Source organism: Arvicanthis niloticus, chromosome 18 (genome assembly GCF_011762505.2).
Source record: "Arvicanthis niloticus isolate mArvNil1 chromosome 18, mArvNil1.pat.X, whole genome shotgun sequence".
In the NCBI taxonomy this organism is placed as follows: domain Eukaryota; kingdom Metazoa; phylum Chordata; class Mammalia; order Rodentia; family Muridae; genus Arvicanthis; species Arvicanthis niloticus.
In genome coordinates, this window is record NC_047675.1 from 54,147,001 (window position 1) to 54,166,523 (window position 19,523).

A 19,523-nucleotide genomic window follows, 5' to 3' on the forward strand; every position below is an offset into this window, starting at 1 on the left:
GTTGAAAGGCCCACTGTTGTTCATTTAGAACTGTACTGAAAGGGTATGTGCAGCTTTGCTTTCTCATTATTGTAATGACAGTGTCTTTTTTCTGAACCTACATTCACTATTCACAGTTATATCCTAGAAGAGATTGTTTCTCCTTCTTAGGACTCCTCAACGCAAAGTATAGGACCAAAAGTTGGTGTTAACATCATTTTCTTTTGTTTGTCCAACCCCAAAGGTCCAGAGATTCTCAAGACCATGCAGCAAATCAGAATGTTGACACCCTTATTACTACTCAGCTCTTAGTAAGCTATGTAGAGCATGTATCCATCTGAAAGTGATGTTCTGAAGAGAAATAGCACTGTGAGTCCCACCTAGCCCCTGCTTAATTACTTGTTGGAAGATGGTATCTAGTAACTAGAATCATCACTGCAGAAGCTACAATTTTGCATTGGACTGGACGATATGTGAAGAAGTTTCTTAGTGTGGGCAGGGCTCAAACTGTGTAAGATAGATAGGTTGCAGGCATAGGGACTTCTCTGTAACTTGAGGGCTGAAGAGCAGTACCCCTGGGATATGCCCAAGTGGGCCATGTGCCTTTCCACACAGTAGTTCTTATTACAAAAAGACATTTGTGTAGATGTTTACTTTTTTATGCCCAGCCGTGTGTGTGTGTGTGTGTGTGTGTGTGTGTGTGTGTGTGTGTTAAGCTACTTGATCCTTGATGCTCTTTAAACTGGAGCCTGGTTCTTTTGTTTTCCAAAAACATAGATATATGTGTTTACCCTATTCAGGAAAATCATATCACTGGTTTCCCTGTTGTTTATCTCAAGTTTCTCTATTTTTAGTTTAGTATTTTACTGAAGTATTTTTAACTAAATGAATACAGATGTTATTTTAGACCACTACTAAATCACACTCAAAATTCAGAGATAAGAATGAGTCTGGGGAAGAGAAACACAGGATGAAATTGTCAGTCATAAGCAACAAGATCTGGGCAAAATGAGAATGAAATTAGCTCTCCTGCATATGTGAAATGTTACACACAGACAGATTTTTAGATCTCCTGAAGCATGTCAATCGAAAGTTTACTGTTGTTGTCTTTTAACTTCCAACATATTCCAGAGTGATGAACAGAGGTTACAACACCAGTCTATTGTTTATTAATTTATCTTTTCATGGGAAATAATACTACAGTTTTATATCTGTTACCTAAATGACATCTCATTAAGTGCTCCTAGTTACTAGCCAGCACCAAATCTGTGAACCAATGAGAAGGGACGACTGATGGTTTCACATCTGTTTGGGGTGAAAAACCTGTTCCTGTCTGCAATACTGAAAATTTAAAGAACTTCTGCTATTATACAATTGGGAATCCTCCGGGAGTAAAATGTTAATGAAATCCATAATGTGCACAGATTTTATGATAGCAGTTTTAGGAAATTCCTTTGGTGAGGTTTGTTGATTTCTGTCCCAGTGGTAATAATTGTACCTTTTACAGCGTGTGTTAATGTCAGCATTTAGGAGCAACGGCTACATTTATGCCGTGTGTAATGTAACACACCCATTCTTAAGCTTTAAATAACTTTCATATTGGAGTTTGAAAACCCCAGGGTAAAACCAAATATGTTCTTCAGAACTGGGAAAAAAAAAAAAACCCTAGTTTGAAAATTCTAGCATATCCACAGACACCTTCTCCATTGGTAGCAGAGAGGTCTGTACCCTTGTACCCAGGCTTAGATATGGATGGAGGCAAAGCACCTCTTGGTTAATGCATCACTTAAAAGCTCCACATCAGCATGAGAATTTTGGTCAACATCAAAAGAGTAGTTTGGGTTGCTTGACCTGAAAGGAGACTATTGTTCGAGTGTATGCATACACAAGTACACTCAACCTCCATGTACAAGCACACTCAAACATATATGTGTACAAAATATGTGCATATGTGTGAGCATATGTAAACACTCATGTGCACACAAATACTTGTGCCTTTATTCATGCACATACAAACATACATGCATTATTTCCTTTCTTCACCCTTTTCCTCACCGGCATTAGCCATCTAATCTCATTCAACTCAGGTTCCAATAAAGAGAGAAAAGTACATTAAATTTTAAAATGCTTTGTATATCCCAATAGTAATAAAATGCATTATGCTTTTGTATTTCCAGCAGTTGACGAGAGTAGGCATTTGAGACTAATTTCACACATTATGACTAAGAATAATCACATGTGCACTTGTGCATGTGTCTTGTGCTTTAATTTTTTTCACCAGTTCTCTTTGCCTCAAGGGGTTAAAAATGCATTTATGACATTCTTCTAATTGCCTTGTGTCAGGAGAACAAAGCCTTCTTTCCAGCAAAGTTTTTATTTTCCTTACAATTCTAATGCTTTAAACTTCTGACTACATTTTATGGATCTAGCAAAGAGAATAAACAAGCCCTTTCATTCTTTTAGCAAGCCTGGGAGGGCTATCGATACTGATCTTCAGGGGGTAGGTGATTGGATAAGACAGCTTCTCTGGGCCTTTCAAGCATTTAAGATTCCATGATTCTATTAAAAATAAATGTACTTGATCGGCTAGTGCTCTGAGCTTGCCTGAGATGAAAATATAAGTATGTTGGAGCGTAGCTGGAATTCATTTTAAACACTATTGATAATGGTGTGAGGCAGCATGCAGCTAATTTTTTTTCCATTAAGAAAGTTTTTTCCCCCTTAGATCAAGTAATTGTTAGGGCTGCTTCAACCACAAAGCTCATCTGAGGACTTCATGCTGAAACTCTGCTTGTGGTGGGTCTGTTTCCCTTGATTCTTCTGAGCTAGTTTGCAGAGACATACAGACCATGGGTGACAAGATGAAACCCAAACATTTGCCTTTTATGTGTCTCCAGTCCTGAAGGAAGTTTCTACGAGGCTAGGGCTTACCTACCACTACAGCCTGCTTCCACTTTAAAGTTTGACCAACACCCAATCTCTGTTTCTCCTTAAACAAAAATCATGTTTCTGAGCACACCACTTTCCTGAAGAAGGACATCTTGGCTGTCTGTGGCTTCTAGACTTGAAGTATTTACATATTGTGAAAGCTGGTAAATCCCACCTCAGACTAGAGAAAGACCAGACCCAGCTAGGCTCCTAGCTACAGGAGCAAGAACTTAAGCAGGGCCTTCAGTTCGAGAGGTTCTTGGAAATAAATACCAAATTTCTACAGGGAAATACTCAGGATAATGAAAAGAAGTGAGGAAATCATAAGAAATGTGAAGTCGTGACAAATCCTTTTGCTATATTAAGAAGCATGTGGAGCTTATAGGAAAAAGAAAAAAATAACTTTTTAAGCTCCTAATTTTAACAAAATAAGTATGCATGCGGTGAGCCAAATTTAGTGGTTATTTAAACATATCCAGGAAAATCCATTCTAATGAAAGATCCATAGCGGAACTCATGACTCTGTGTGGTGTATCAGTTGCTTTTCTTATCCCTGTGACACAACCTGATGCAAGCAGCTCAAGGGAAGAGGCTTTATTTGGGCTTTACAGTTTGGGGGTATAGTTCATCATAATGGGGATGGGATGACAACAAGGGACTGAGACACATGATTATTACATTGTATCCACAGTAAGGAAGAAGAGAGATGGGATGGGATGACAACAAGGGCCAGAAGAACATGATTGTTACATTGTATCCACAGTAAGGAAGCAGAGAGATGGTGCTGACTCTCGGCTTTCTACTTTTCCTACAGTCCAGAACCCATCTGACAGAATGGTGCCACCCACAGTTAGGGCAGGTCCTACTCCCTCAGTCTGCCTCATCTGTAAACTCCCTCTCAGACATCCTCAGAGCTTGGTCTCCTAGATGATTTTATTGTCAAGTTAACAATATTAACCATCAAATATTTTAATATTTTTAAATAACTTTTTAAAAATCCAGACCAGGTGTTGCCAATCTCAATCAATATTTCATGGTGTAAACATTATATTATTCTATAGTTTAGCATGTTTCCAATGATTGCATGCATTTATAATGGCATCATTATTTATTTGGAAGGCATCCATACCATAATAGAATTATTTATTTATCTAACATATTTAAAAAATCTTGCACACTTATATACATGTAAAATATGCATATACATATGTGTATATGACATAGAAGAGAAGGAAAGCATACAATAATTTTTTGTGTGTTTAGTAGGTTTTCTCTAAGGTCAACTGGCTATTAAGTAGACAAATCTCATTTAGTGCAATATCCATGAAGATAATTTTCAAGACTTCTGCCTGGATGTTCTATGTCTGTCAGGGAGTATGAGACACTAATACATACTTCCACCTGGAAACTCAGCTGCACATTTCAACTCCACAACACAGTACCCTAGCTCTCTTAGAGAAAAACACTGCTGCTTTCTAGAATAGTTTACATCAAAATCTGGTTTCTCAGTCACTTCCTACAAAATGTCTAGATTTAGGATATTTGTGTTTCTCATTTTAGATTCATCTCAATTAAGGTCTTTTATCACACACAAATTATACACATTAAGAATCATCATTCCATTTCTTTTCAATTTCTGGCATTTTAATTAAGACCATGTGAAGTGATGTGCTATAATATCTTAACTTTGCATCTCAGAGTATAACTACCATGTAATTGAATTCTCCCTGATCAGAAAACCTGCTAGGTCCTGTGGGAACAGGGAAGCTTTTTGAAACATTCCAAAGCATTTTAGCTCTGTGTCTCTGCCAAGAAGTGCCTCCTCCACTCCTTCTTATGTGTTTACATCCATTGCAGCCTGGCTACCTGCATCAGACAGGTGGCCTCTTATCATTGTCAAGCATATGGTTGAAGTGTCCAACCATAACTCAGCCAGAAAACTGCTTTCCACACAAGCATGGAGAACTAAGTTTGATTCCCAGGACCCACAGAAAAGTCAGAGTGACAGTGTGTACTTAGAATCTCCATGATGGGAAGGAGAGGACAGGAAGGTCCCTGGGGGTTTTGACCTGCTACCCAGTGAAATAGGTGAGAAAGACAATGTCTCAAAACTAAGGTGAAAAAGAGACTGAGGAAGACACATGATATTAACCTCCAACTTCCACACACACATGCAAGTGTGTATGCATGTACACACACACACACACACACACACACACACACACACACACACCATAATCCATAATGAGTTCAGTGGATGAATGCCAGCCACTGTTCTGGTATGTTAGAGACTCCCAGCTGAGATAGGAGAGGGGCAAACAGCACAATACTCCTGTGTGACGTCTGTGCTGTGTCCTGTGGTTTAGCAAGTTGTCAGCCAGGCATATTTTTTTTTCATTATGTGACCCAGGCTCAAATGCTTGAAATTAGCAATCTGAATTTTTCTCGAAACATGGAAATAATTTGCAGTTGTGTGAGCTGATTGCATTTGGATTGTGATGGAGGCATGTGGTTCTCATAGTGCTGTGTTGCCATTTTGTCCCTTGCTTTGGAGTGAAGCAGACAATTGCAGCTCTGTGGAATATGCCTCCTTCCTGTCTCCATTGCATGCTCCATCCAGGCATGTCCCAGTGGATGCTCTTTCACTGCCACAGCCTGGGTTTTGTTTAGCTCATCCACTAATCAGTTCTAATCATGAGTCTTAGTCATTCTTTGAAAATGTACTCTTGAAAGCCTTAACCATTCCCTTCATAAATGACTCTCAGGAAAAAAAAAATCAGTATAGCAGTGAATTAGTAAGGTTTCTAACAGGGAAATGCAGTCACAGCCTCATTTATCTGTCCTCAAAACAATTGGGCTGAGAGTAGTGACCCCTGCCAGTAATGCTAGGGCTCTAGAGGAAGAAGCCTCAAGTATGAAGACAGGCAGGACCACTTAGCCAAACCCTGCCTCAGGCTAACAAACAAACAAAACACAGAATGATGGTCTTTCCTCCAGAGACTGCACACAATTTGTGACAGTTGGCACCAAGCAGCCTAATCCTTCTCTTCTGTCTGGTCTCTGGGCCACATTCATTCTAACCTCAGGTTCAGTGATCCTGTCAGCTCCTGGAAGGATGTTTTATGCCAAGTGGAGGAGTTTTCTCGACACCTGAACTCACAACCACTCCATCAGCACATGAAACTCTCGTTACTGAGAGAGGCCCACCTACATCAGTGAGAAATACATGGAAAACCGTGTGAAAGGAAGCTGTCAGAGTTTATAGGGCAAATGACTAATGGAGGCCATTACTCCCATCTGCAAGCCTTTAGTTTCCAGAAATTTCTCCCATCCCCCCATTTGTTTTTTAAACCAAGATTTTAGGCAAAGGAGGAATTAAAGGCATGATTGACTGTGGAACAGGCAGATGCTGACTGTAATTGCTTATCTCTGGCCAGTCGTTTAGGAATCACCCCAATGTAGCAAAAAAGACTCATATGGGTAGAATAGAACAACCACATTGTATTGGAGGGAAGGGGTAGTACATGTGTGTATAGACAGTTATGGACTTGTGTGTGCACACATGTAGAGGACAAAGGATAACTTCAGGTGTCACTCCTTAGCAGCTACTCACCTTGTGTTTGAGACAGTGTCTCACGGACCTAGAACTCACCAGATAGGTTAAGCTGGCTGACCAGTAAACTACAGAGATCCTTCTGTGATCTACCTTCCCTGTGCTGAGGTAATAAGTGTGTGTGTGCATCACAACAGCTCTTTCTGTGGGCTTTGACAGTCAAACTCATGCCCTCCTGCTTCCACAGCATGCACCGCACTGAGCAAGCTGTGCTCCTATCCCCAGGACAGCATTTTAAATAGAAAGATCCCTTCTCTATTTAATGTTTTCTTGATTGCTTTAGTTTGAAATCTTTTTAAACTGCCAAGAAACTAGGAAGGAGGGAGGGAGGGAGAGAGAGAGAGAGAGAGAGAGAGTCCTTTGATATACCTTAGATCCAGCTTAGCTCTGCTTCTGCCTGCTATTTGTAGCCCTACAATGACACCTAGATTGAAAATTAGGTGAACCTTATGATTTTCGATGGTGAAGAAATCTTGATGTTACTTTTGCCAAAGTACAAGAAAGGTATGAGGGAGTCCCAGGCCCCAGATTAACTGCTCATACATAAACACCCTAGGCTGTCATTAACAGGAATGTGGGCAGGCAGGACCAAGTCTTTGAGACTGTAGATTCAGTAGAAGAGCTATTGCAAGACTGCTGCCCATTTAGCCAACTTCCAGAAGAGACACTAAGTTCATGAGAGGCCATTTGATAAATGAATAACAAGGACCACTCCATACAGGGTGGGCCCAACCAGGAAGACTCAATGGCACTCAAGCTTTAAGTAACAGCCTTTCAAAAGGACTGGAAAGCTTACGGAGAGTTATAATATTCACAGTGCAAAATATGAAGATAAGAGTAATCTCATTTCACCTTACTGTTAGTGGCCTAGACACTTTCTTCTTGACTTTTATATCACACAGTTGCCTTTTGTTTGGAAGAAAGGGGTTTCAGTTCTTGCCAACCATGCTGGACTTAGAACAGCACTGATTTTAAACACAGGGAACACTGATGCCATCTGCTAAGGATAAGGGGTATTTAGGAATAGTGAACAAAACTGTAGAAGACTCACTCCTTCAAAGAAATTATAATTTACACACACACACACACACACACACACACACACACACACACACGTGCGCACACACACCAACTACAAAACTAATAAGGAAAATGGTCCTCACAATCTAATGGCCCTGGTGTGGGGGTGTGCAATGTTTGTTCTCAAATAGTACCCATTATAACATGAGAAGTAACTGAATATTTTCTGTTGAAGAGAGGAAAAAAAAAAAAAAAAAAAAAAAAAAAAAAAAAAAAAAAAAAAAAAAAAAACCTAAGGCTTGAATTGGAATTGAGTTGCCTAGCCAGGTTGTTCTTCCTTGTCAGAGTTACACAACCACTTCCTAGGTCTCTGCCTTTGATCACAGCATGCCTACCAAATACCCCTGATTTCCTAAACCCAGAATTTGCTGAGCAGTTCAGTGCAGCCTGTATACTCTCTACTGACATTTTTTTTGTTTACTTGGCTTTTTCCCTCTCTTACTGCAGGACAAAAATCTGGTAACTTTCCCTTCCTTTTTAACCCCCCCCCCCCGCCCACCCCTTCCCCCCCCCCCCCCCCCCCCCCCCCCCCCCCCCGCCAAACAGGTAGACACATCCAACACTTACTTGCATTGTAAATCGCCAGCCACTGCCTTCCCTTCAGGGTAGGATGCCCTGCACAGGTTCAAGTTTCTCTTCATACTCCCTGACCTGTCCTTAATGTCTGAGAAGCTACTACTGTGGCATCGGAACAGCAGAGGGGACCTGGAGAAAGCTGTACACCATTTGTGTAATGTTTTCTCAAAGTGCTTTGTTTCTAGTGTAGACATAAAGCTTTATATAAGATGGAGGAGAGTGTTGCTGGTTCAAAAGCAGTATCTCAAGGAGTGCTTCTCTCTTTCCTGGGAATGCCTGGTGTCCCAGAGAAAACAACTCAGCAGTAGAGTGTATGATGCTGAGCTTGGAGTTAAATTACAGTGAGGCTGCTCTTGTCTCTATAACTATCAGCTACTTCATGTCTAGATTCCTGCATTTCACAAAGGCCCACAAAGGAGAGTGGGGTCCCTGTGATGTGTTAGTGATGTGTATGTATGTAGTATATGCTTGACTCTGTGGTATATGTATGTATATATGTAGTATTTCTCTCTGTGTATGTATAGGGTATGTGTGTGGTATGGTATGGTGTGGTGTGGTTATGTATGGTATGTGTCTGGTGTGTTTCTTGATGTGTAGTATGGCATGTCTATGCGGTGTGTGTAGGTAGGTGTGCATGGTTTGTCTCTATGTGTGTAGTGTATATAGATTGGGGAAAGATATGAATGATGTATATATCTCTGTTGTGTGTATGTATACATATTGTGATCTCTCTCTGGTGTGTCAGATGTGTATGGTGTGGTATATGTGTGTATCTATGTGTTGTATGTCTCACTATATGTCTCTGTATATGGTGCATGCTTCAGTACGTGGTGTGTCTATGCATACAGGTATGTAGTATATACTTGTCTCTGTGGTACATGTATGTATATATGTAGTGGTTCTCTATGTGTGTGTATAAATTCACATGTCTGTATATATGGTGTATATCTATGTGTGTGTGTGTTATCTATGTGTGTGTAAATTCACATGTCTGTGTATATGGTGTATCTTTCCCCACCCTGTGTGTGTGTGTGTGTGTGTGTGTATGTTTGTTGGGATCTGAAGAAGAAAGCCACCCTTGTTTTCTGAGTAAAGTCTGCCAAGAGATAAAAGACAGAACACCAATATTAATCTCTGGCAAACAACTGAATGAGATTTTGCTATTTTTTGCCTCTTTCTCATGAGCCCTTACAAAAAAACCAAGTGGAACTGCTTCTTAGTCAAAGACTACCTCAGATTTAAATTTTTCGTTTTAAGTTGATTGCTACTGGTTTGTGGATTAACGTGAGAATAGAAGAGTGTCAAGAAACCAGACGCAGCTGCAACTATGGTCAGAAGAATTCATTCAAGTGTCTAAGATGACCAGAGAACTTTGGTTCTTTGTCTTGAACTTTAAAAAAGAATTCCTAACTATCAGCTTATTTTTCTACCATATAATAATATTCAAAGTAAACTCTTCCAGTAGCCCTGTGTGCAGTTTAAAGTAATCAACAAGATAGCCACAGATGGCCTCATATTTCCCATAACTGCACAAAATATTTAACTTCCAAAGAAAAACTGTTGGATCGTATTTCTGCTGCCTCAGAACTGGAAGAGCGGCGTGGGGTGCCATGTGCCACACAGGGTGACTCTGGACAAGGGAGTATGTCATTTTGTTTCTCAGTTTATTTATCCATAAAACGTTCCTTGTTTGATAGGTGGTTTGAAGGAGGTAACACATTTAAGTTTCACCCTTAAATTAAATACCCTACACACGGAGGCTGCAGTGCAGATTTTCTATTTAAAAAGGAGCAATTTTAGTTATCAGCATTTTTCTAAATAAGACAATAATTGTGACAAAATAATACAGAGAATTATGTTATTAACCATCAGAGGGTTACGTTATTAACCTTAGGTGGTTGTGTTCTGATTAGCATCTATAAAAAGCCAGAGATCCTGAGTTTCAGACAGACAATGGTCAGATGCTGTGAATCAGACCCACTCAGCCTAGAATAGCTGAGGTCTACATGCCTGGCTAGGTCAGAAAACATGTGTTTTATCTAAGGAAATGAGACAATTACTTAAAAATATTTTCTTTAGCTTTAGTATCAACTGATGAATTAAACAGCCTTGAGTCATCAGAGATGTTCTGAAGAAAATCTGCCATGTCTTCCCCTCACAAGCAGACTTTCCGGTTTTTAATCAGACCTTAGTTCTTTTGTCCTTTATTTTCTCAGGCTGTTGTGCTGGCCTGCCAGGGGAGCATTAAAAGCTGATAAATACTCCCTTGCCAATGCTTACTCACGGGGCCGTATTTTATTGAGCAAGGCAGGTTTTCATTTTGGAAATGAGGTTTTCCACATTACATTACCAATGGACGGTTGTGCGCAATCATGGCAAGCAGCAGCATGCGTTTCATGGCTCAAAGGCTGCGAGCTGTGTGATTTACTGTACAATGCTGAGAAATGCTGCTTCGTCCTCCAGTGATCCTCAGTAAAATGTGAGCTTTTCCTTGCCTCTCTTTATCTGGGGAATGTGTTTCCTGTTATTGTGAAGACAATGCCTTTGGCCATAAAGTGTTTATTCTTGTAGATACCTGAACAGAAAGAGCAAGTAAGGAGTCAGGGGACCCCTGCCTTCCGGGGTTCCCCAGCAGTAGGACTAACCATGCTCCCTGTCCCATGCCTAAAAGGAAAAGCTAATGATTTCTTTCTTCCTGCCTGATAGTTCTATGTTTGAAAATAATACATGGAGAGACAACCTAGAGTGTTAGAATTTTATATCAATGTTGGAAACACTGTCTTATTGAGTCACTTATGTTCATTGAGCTGTGCAAACTGGCTCAGGAAACAGCCAGTAGAACTCCAAAGTCTGATGGACTTCTGAAGATATCGTACATACCACTGGATATTTTCCAGATGTTGATGTGTGTCATACCCCCAGTGGGAAGTGCTCAACGAGCTGAGAAAACCATTTGATGTTCAATGGCACATGTGCCTACCCCCACTCCATATCCCTCCCCACCATCCCTCATCACAGAATTCCCCCAAACTCAGACCAGAAAACACATCCATCTTCCAGGCAAGAATATGACAACTAGAAAGTAAGAATACTCTAAAACTCAGAAAGTAAGGATTCTCTAAAAATCAAAAGACAATGAGAGAAACAAAGCTGCTTGGGTTTAGGGAGCATATTACCTGATCATAGTGCCTGTGAGCCTGGATATCTGTAGGGAAAGAGAGTAACATGCAGGAAAGGAACCCTCCAGAACACAGAGGGGTGTACTGTGGAGAACTTCCCTGAGCAGTGCTGGCTTCTCTAAGATTCCTGCTGTTTGTCTAAAGTGTACCATTCCTGTGTCCTGGAATAGAAGGTGGGTGGAAGCAAAGCTAAGTCCAGACCTGGACAAGGATGGACCTGGAGATTCTATATTGTCTCCACAGCTGCTGATCACTGCTTTCCAGTTATGAAAATCTAGTGTCTGTTGGAGTCCATGAATCTCAGACCTATAGTGTGAGAAGCAAAGCTGGCTATTTGGTGATGGCTGTTTTATCTTTACATTTCTTCATGGTGAATTCTGCTCTTCCTGTGTGCCCCACCCCCTTCCTCTTCCTGTCTACTTGCAGAATCCTACTGTAGAATCTTTGCTACACATTTGGACATCACAGTCAGTTGTAAAATGTCTCCCCTCCCCCACCCTTCCCAGTCCTCTGATAACATTTGCATATTTTCTTTCCTGTTTCATACTTTGTGTGTGTGTGTGTGTGTGTGTGTGTGCCCTTCCTAAGGTCGCACATTTGAAGTTGTCACACTTTTGCTATCTGTCCAAGTCTACTGAACACACCTCTCTAACAGTAGGATATCTCATGGTTGAGTCACGCTTATTATATTAAATCCAATACATGAGGGCTCAAAAGTAGCAGGACATAAATCCACCAGTACAGGGTGATGGCCTTAAAAATGGTGATCAAGTTAGGTATAATGGCACATGCCTGTCATCCCAGTACTCAGAAGGCTAAGGCAAGAGAAACCTGAGAGGTCTGGACCAGTTTTGGCTAAGCAGTGGGTTCTAGATCAGCCTAAACTTCACAGAACCTGAAGAAAGAAAGAAAGAAAGAAAGAAAGAACAAAAGAAAGAAAGAAAGAAAGAAAGAACAAAAGAAAGAAAGAAAGAAAGAAAGAAAGGAGAGAGAGGGAGAAGGAGGGAGGGAGGGAGGGAGAGAGAGAAAGAAGAAAGGAAAGAATATTCTTGTCAAGGAGATATATCCATAAAACAGAAGGAAATGACAAGTTATTGATCACAGGGTTGGATGACCTTATTTTTATAATATATATATATATATATATATATATATATATATATATATATTCACATGTATTTTCATAGAAAAAAGACTCTGGAAGAGTGGAGTGTGTTGTCCCAGTAGTGATATCTTATAGAAGTTTTGTTCCTTCTTGAATCTACTACTTTTTATGAAATCTTCACTAGGAATTTATTAACTATACAGAAAGAGAAATATTTTTCCAGAGAAATCATGAATGACTTAATGAAACTAAAAAAAAGAACACAATGATGAACTCAATGAACTGTGTAATGAACTTACCAGAGAGAAGAATTGCCAGGCCTATCCACTAGGCTGAGAAGAGGGAATGGTCACTCCTGTTTAGAAGGAGGAAGGGAGAATAAAAGGGAAGGAAGAGGGGAAATAAAAGAGGGAGGGAGGGAGGGAGGGAGGGGAAAAAGAGGAGAAATTTGTTTTTATTTTTTTATGGCACAAGAATTTTTACATGTCAAGATATACAATCAAAATGTCTTCTGTTAGAAGTTACAAATATTCTAATTAGGTTACAAGTATTTTGATGTAATTAAATAATACACATGAAAGTAGACTGAGGCCATTGTCATAATTAGCAGAATTTCCCTAGGCACTTGGAGAAAAAGAGCTGGTGGGCAGATATGCCCAGCATTAATGCTGAGTCCACAGCTCGAGGGAGGCCGTGATTATCAGAGATCCAGATAGTATCCTCTCTAGGTCTCAGTGGTCTAGGCCTAGATTCTGTGAGGCTGTCATCCATCTTTAGTAAAACCAGTGGCAGTAATGTTAGGAAGAAAAATGAAACAGAATTTCAAATATCCCAGTGTGGTAAATAAGAGGAGCCACAGAGTTTAAACCCAGCAGGAAACTTTGTGCAATTACAGGTTAGGTTGCTGGTATGTTTCATTGCTGTTGAGAAAGAAAATACCATTTCCTTTCCATGTGATTCATGCTTGTATTCTAAGGACATTTTCCTACTGAGGAATTGCTTGTCTTTGCCCCAGGCTCCTTCCTGAAAATTAGCTGATTCCCTGGTACCTGGGAATCTTCTGAGTGACCCTTTCTTTTCTGCCTAGTAACTAGCTCTCCCTTAGAACTTTATAAATATCAGGGCTGGGGACATGTCTAACTGGTAGAGTATTTGTCTAGTATGCACAAAGCCCTAGGTTCCATCCCCAGAACCCCATAGAACAGGTATGGTGGCACATGCTTATAATCCCAGCACTGGGGAGGTGAAAGCAGAAGAATCAAGAGCTCAAGATTAGTCTTAGCTACACAGTGAGTTTAAAGGAAGCCAGGTGACTGGAGACACTGTGTCTGCTTGTCAGTCTGAAAGTATATCCAGGGAATAGAGTTCTAAAGTGATTTCAAATCAACTCGAGCTACAATTGGACACTTGAGAGTTTAATCATTCCCAGACTGAAGAGCCTCTTGTGTGACATGGAGAGCAGAGCCCTGCTGCGCTCCCTTGGATGTCCAGGTTCTAAGGATTTTTTCAGCTTGCAAGTGGACATGCGTGACTCTCGAATAACTCAGTGGATGGTCAGTAAAGCCTCAGTGTTCTGAGAGCATTTTGAGACCCTTGAAGTCTCCAGCCCATTAACTTGCAGGTGTGAGTGTTCTGAAAGCACAAATCTTGTAGGGATTTTAATTTTTAACTTTTTGAGTTGGTATCATTTTTCCCCTTCTTTATCTGAAATTCAGTTCAACTTGCTGTCTTTTGTTTTGCTTGCCAAATACTACAAGCATTGGCAGTCTCGATTTTGGAAACCTGTGTTTATAGGGGATAAGAAGAATGGAGAATTCACTAGAAGGTCCCTGCTTCCCTTCTGAAAAGAATTACTAATGCCAGCTATCAAGATAGGCATTGGGTTTGTTTTAAATGTGTTGAATAAACATTTATTTGTTAAATTGAAAGTTGAAATGGCTGCCATTGTTAATCTATAGTATTAATTCCTATTAAAATTTTGCTCTGGGGGTGGGACACAGCTTATCTGGCAGAATGTTTGCTTAGCATGCACAAAGCCCTAGATTTCATCCATAACCAACACAGGGTGTGTGTGTGGTACTGCATAGTTATAAACCTAGCACTAGGTAGGTGGATGCAGGGAGATCAGAAGTTCATGGTCAACTTTGACTAAATAGCAAGTGGCAGTCAAGCTGAGAAGCAGGAGGTAGATCTCTGTGAACTCAAATTCTGCACAACAAGCTTCAGATGAAAGCTTATGGAGCATCAACTTTATGTTTTAGACCAAGGAAATTCAGTCACATTGTGAGACCCTCTCAGGGGAAACAATGTTGTAGGATTGTGGGACTTCACCCTCCCTTCAGAGTACCGCTTCTCCTGTACATCTGTGTTCCAACTCCTTTCAGAGCCATGAGGAAAAGCTGCTCCTGACAGACCAGAGGAGGTAGCCTTCCAGGCAGGCCACCAAAGCTACATTCTGCAGAAGACCTGAGGGTACAGCCACTGCAGGGTTAATTGAAAGTGTTTTCTGAAAATTGGGCTGTCAAGTCACAGGATTCTGAAGCTGAGTGGGGATGAGGATTTGCTCCAACCTCATTTGTTTCTTCTTGTTCTTCTTCTTGTTCTTCTTCTTGTTCTTCTTCTTGTTCTTCTTCTTGTTCTTCTTCTTGTTCTTCTTGTTCTTCTTGTTCTTCTTCTTCCTCCTCCTCCTCCTCCTCCTCCTCCTCTTCCTCCTCCTCTTCCTTCTTTTTCTTCTTTGAAGAAACCTGTGTTCCCCTGTTCTGTTGAAATGTCTGGTCAATGCAAACCAGGTGTATTAGGTAATTTCTTTCTGAGTCCTTAAAAGGTACTATGTTTGTGTATCCTTTTTTAAAGACATTTTTCTTTTCTTTTTTCCTCTGTAAAATCCAAGTCATACAACAAATAAAAGGAAACAGCTTTCCAGGAAATGTCTAAGGAAAGGACAGTGAAAACACTCAACCATGGAGACTAAGAATGAGTTTTAGTTTTAAGTTATAAAGGCTTTGATTATACTGAAAATATCTTGAGGAATATGAACAGAAGCAGGAAAGGTCTTCCTAAGCTGGGAGCATGGCTCAATTGGCATGGTGCTTGCCATGCAAACTTGAAGACCTTAATTCAATCCCCAAAATCCATGTGAAAAAGCTGTGTGCGATAGCACTGGCTTATGATTCCACCCTAGCAGAGACAAACACAAAATGTGCCTGAATATATACAAATAAACACACACTACTGTACTGGCAGGTTTTGTGTGTCGACTTGACACAACCTGGAGTTATCACAAAGAAAGAAGCTTCAGTTAAGGAAAGACCTCCATGAGATCCAACTATAAGGCTTTTTCTCAATTAGTTATCAAGGGGGGGAGGGCCCATTGTGAGTGGTGCCATCCCTGGGCTGGTGGTCCTGGGTTCTATAAGAAAGCAAGCTGAGCAAGACAGAGAAATCAAGCCAATAAGTAACATCCCTCCATGGCCTCTGCATCAGCTCCTGCTTCCTGACCTGCTTGGGTTCAGGTCCTGATTTCCTTTGGTGATGAACAGCAATGTGAAAAGTGTAAGCTGAATAAACCCTTTTCTCCCCAACTCTTGTTTCGTGGTCATGATGTTTGTGCAGAAATAGAAACCTTGACTAAAACAACTACATACACACATTACGGGGAGGTGTTCAGGGATTCTAATTCATGACCAGTTGCCCAGTTGCTCCGACAGCTAGCTAATCATGGTGGGAACACATAACAGAACAGAACTTATCATTACTTGGAAGTCCCCACTACAGTTCAGGGTATGAGATTAACAAACACACAAAGTGAGGTTCTCTTGTTTGGAAGCCTCACTGGAAACTGACCAAGGGGAGCTTACAAGCTTTGCTTCATGATGTCTTTCCTCCCCATCATGCCTGGGGACCCATCTGTTTCTCAGCCTAGCTGCTTATAGCAAGGCCATGGAAAATCAGAAAGAAAAAGCTTCAGATGGGGCCAGCCTTCCTGCATTCTTCTCCTCAAACCATCCCAAACTCTACCTGTGTCTGTTCCTAAAACCACAGCACTCCTAGGGACTCACATCAGTGCCCTTTCTGGCAGCATCTCACTGGAAGGAGATGGAATGCTGCAAAGAATTGGGACACAGGATCAACTGGGTCAGATGGGAGGCCTAGTTCACACCTCTTCAGTAGCCAATGTGTACATCTGTCTTGTCTGTCTTGATTCTTCATCTGTAAAATCACACATATGATATACTTTGGGAAATATGTTAAATATCCTGGAAGATATACTGACATGAACTCAATTTTTTCCTCTGTACTATGGATCAGGTAATCTTGGCTGCAGTGGTGAGAACATCCTTCTTTCTCATAACTCTTACTATCTTTGCCTCTCTCTGTGTCTGTCTCTCTGTCTGTGTCTGTCTCTCTGTCTGTCTCTCTGTCTCTGTCTCTCTGTCTCTGTCTCTGTCTCTGTCTCTCTCTCTCTCTCTCTCTCTCTGTGTGTGTGTGTGTGTGTATGTGTGTGTGTGTATGCTAATGGATTTTATTCAGGGTTGCTCACAGGTGTGTGGGCAATTTGTTAGTGGCTACACCACTGAGAAAATATTTCTCACTCCTTCACTGATAGGTTCTCAGGGGATTGGGTGAGGAATATGGACAGACTCATTTTTGTGCATGTCTTATGCAGGTAAATTTAGTAGCTGTATGTTATGCCATGCCTGGAAGACAGCACTGCACAAAACTCCACTGCTTCCTTCAGCTCTTAGTCTTTCCATACCCCCTTCTGTGATGTTCCCCGAACCTTAGAAGTGATGGTGTAGATGCCCTGTTAAGAGCTGAACACTTGATTACTCGCTGCACTTTGACCAGTTCTGAGTCTCTGTAGAGATTGTTACCTACTGCAGGAAAAAGTTTCTCTGATCCAAGCTGGCGGCGGCACTGACCTATGCAGGCATAAATACCTAGAAGGCGGGTTGACAGCCTTTGCCTTTCTTTAGAGGATGGCTGGGAAGATAGGGGCCATTGACATCACATTGGGCCGTGCTAGTTCTGATGGATGAAACCCCTGTACAGAGCCTGCAGAAAAAGCTGCTTAGGTCACAGCTGTGCTTGATGAGGCAGCTGACTGAACCCATGTGTTATTTTCTTGCAGGTGGACTTGGGCCTTCTGCGATTTGTTACTGCTGTAGGGACACAGGGTGCCATTTCCAAGGAAACCAAGAAGAAATATTATGTCAAGACTTACAGAGTAGACATTAGCTCCAATGGAGAGGACTGGATCACCCTGAAGGAGGGAAATAAAGCCATTGTAAGTTTGTCTCCTGCTCCTCCTGCCCCTCCCCCTACTAAAGTCCTTCACATGCATGATCAATTTTTATTTGTTTATATGGGGATTTTTCTGTCAGGCTTGGTTTATTTTTTGAATTGATTTAAAATGAAAAGTGCAATTAGGGGTTTAAATCTGACCAAAGAGTCTCATGTTCCCAGATCCGAAGGCCAAGAGGAAGTTACACAGATGTCACTAAAAAAGACAGCATAAGCTGAATTATACAACAGACTCAAGAACTGAACTTCAACCCCGGGGACAGACAGTGTACAACCTAACATGGCCCACCTCAGGAGTTCCTGACATTGTTTGGCTTCATTTATTTGGGTTCTCACTGTGTTTCTTCATTCCTTCACACATCTTTTCCTCTTTTCCTCCCTGTAATGGGCTAGCGCCCTTTCATCTACCCCCAGTGGTCACAAACTCACTTACAAGTGCAATTGGCTGTCTTCTTGTAAGAACAGAACTGTGGGTGGTTTGTTGTGTTCTTTCAGATCACACAGATAGCATGCTGCCTACTCACTTGGAGCTTCACCCAGTGGAACAGCTGAGCTCAGCCCAGCAGTACATTTGTCCTGCCCTCTGTTGTTTAGGAACTGAGTTATCTCTCTCCCTCAGCCAGCCCCATTTATTTGAAGTTATACTTGCTCTGATTTATTAATCAAAAGATTTTTGAGAATTCATATTTGATGTTACCCAAAATCAAATGCTTGAGGGACTGGAGAGATACTCAGCCAATAAATTTCTAACCATACAAGCCTGAGGACCTGAGTTCCATCTCAGAACCCATGTTTTAAATATATATAAGCATATATACATACACATGCCAGTGAGATGGCTCAGTGGGTAAAGATGCTCACCAATAAGCCTGATGACCCAAATTCCATTCCCAGGACCCAAATGGTAGAAATAGAATAACCAATGTGTATCATGGCATATACTTATACATAGTAAATACATACATAAAATATATAGATAGATACATAAATGATAGATAGATAGATAGATAGATAGATAGATAGATAGATTTCTTTTTAAAAGCAGAGAGTGGTGTGGGATGTGGTTGCCACCCCAGACTTGAGCTGTGAAAAGAGGAGGATCCATGAAACTCATTGGCAGGCCAGTGAGAGACCCTGTCTCAAAAAACCTATGATGAATACTGTCTGAGAAACAACACCTGAGGTTGCCCCCTGTCCTACACTTGCATGCACACACACACACTTACTCTGTAGAGAGGCCAGTTCAGTTCACATGGCCTTAGCTTACTTGAACACTCAGTCTTGACTAGAACTGAGGAAAGGCTCTGCAGTATGAAATAAAACATGGATAATGACTCCCTTGATCAGTGGCAAGATTCCTTTCTCATGGAGGGCAGGCAAGATTGAGACAAGTGTAGAGGGATAGCTTTTTTGGGGAGGAAGAGAGTTCCATGGAAGATTCTATAGACAGTTCAAGGGCTACAAAAGATGAATAACATGGGACCCCATCTCTACCTGGGAAAGAAAACCCTTCACAGCTGGCCCTATAGAAAGGACACAAGGCAGTAATGCCCGGGGTTTCATGATTTGGTGTTTTAGAGCAACAGCACCTCTGCACACACAAACAAGCCTCCCAGGCTGAGAGGATAAAGGAGGATGCAGCAGAGATGAGCCTTGGCATATGGGGTCTTCACTGAACCTAAATGAAACCAGAGCATCCAGCTGACATCTGTTCCTGCAGCCCTCCTCATTCCATCCAGCCATAAATCTCACCACCTTT

At 41.2% G+C, this 19,523-nt stretch overlaps 1 protein-coding gene across 3 annotated transcripts in view; it reads left to right on the forward strand.

The window, feature by feature from the left end:
- The window catches only part of Nrp1 (neuropilin 1), a 151,645-nt gene that overhangs the window by 83,735 nt on the left and 48,387 nt on the right, over nucleotides 1–19,523 (forward strand). For all 3 annotated transcript variants that reach the window (XM_034522281.2, XM_034522280.2, XM_076916069.1), the window contains one exon: nucleotides 17,592–17,747. In XM_034522281.2, coding sequence (XP_034378172.1) covers nucleotides 17,592–17,747 — 156 coding nt within the window. The remainder of the gene's footprint in view (nucleotides 1–17,591; nucleotides 17,748–19,523) is intronic.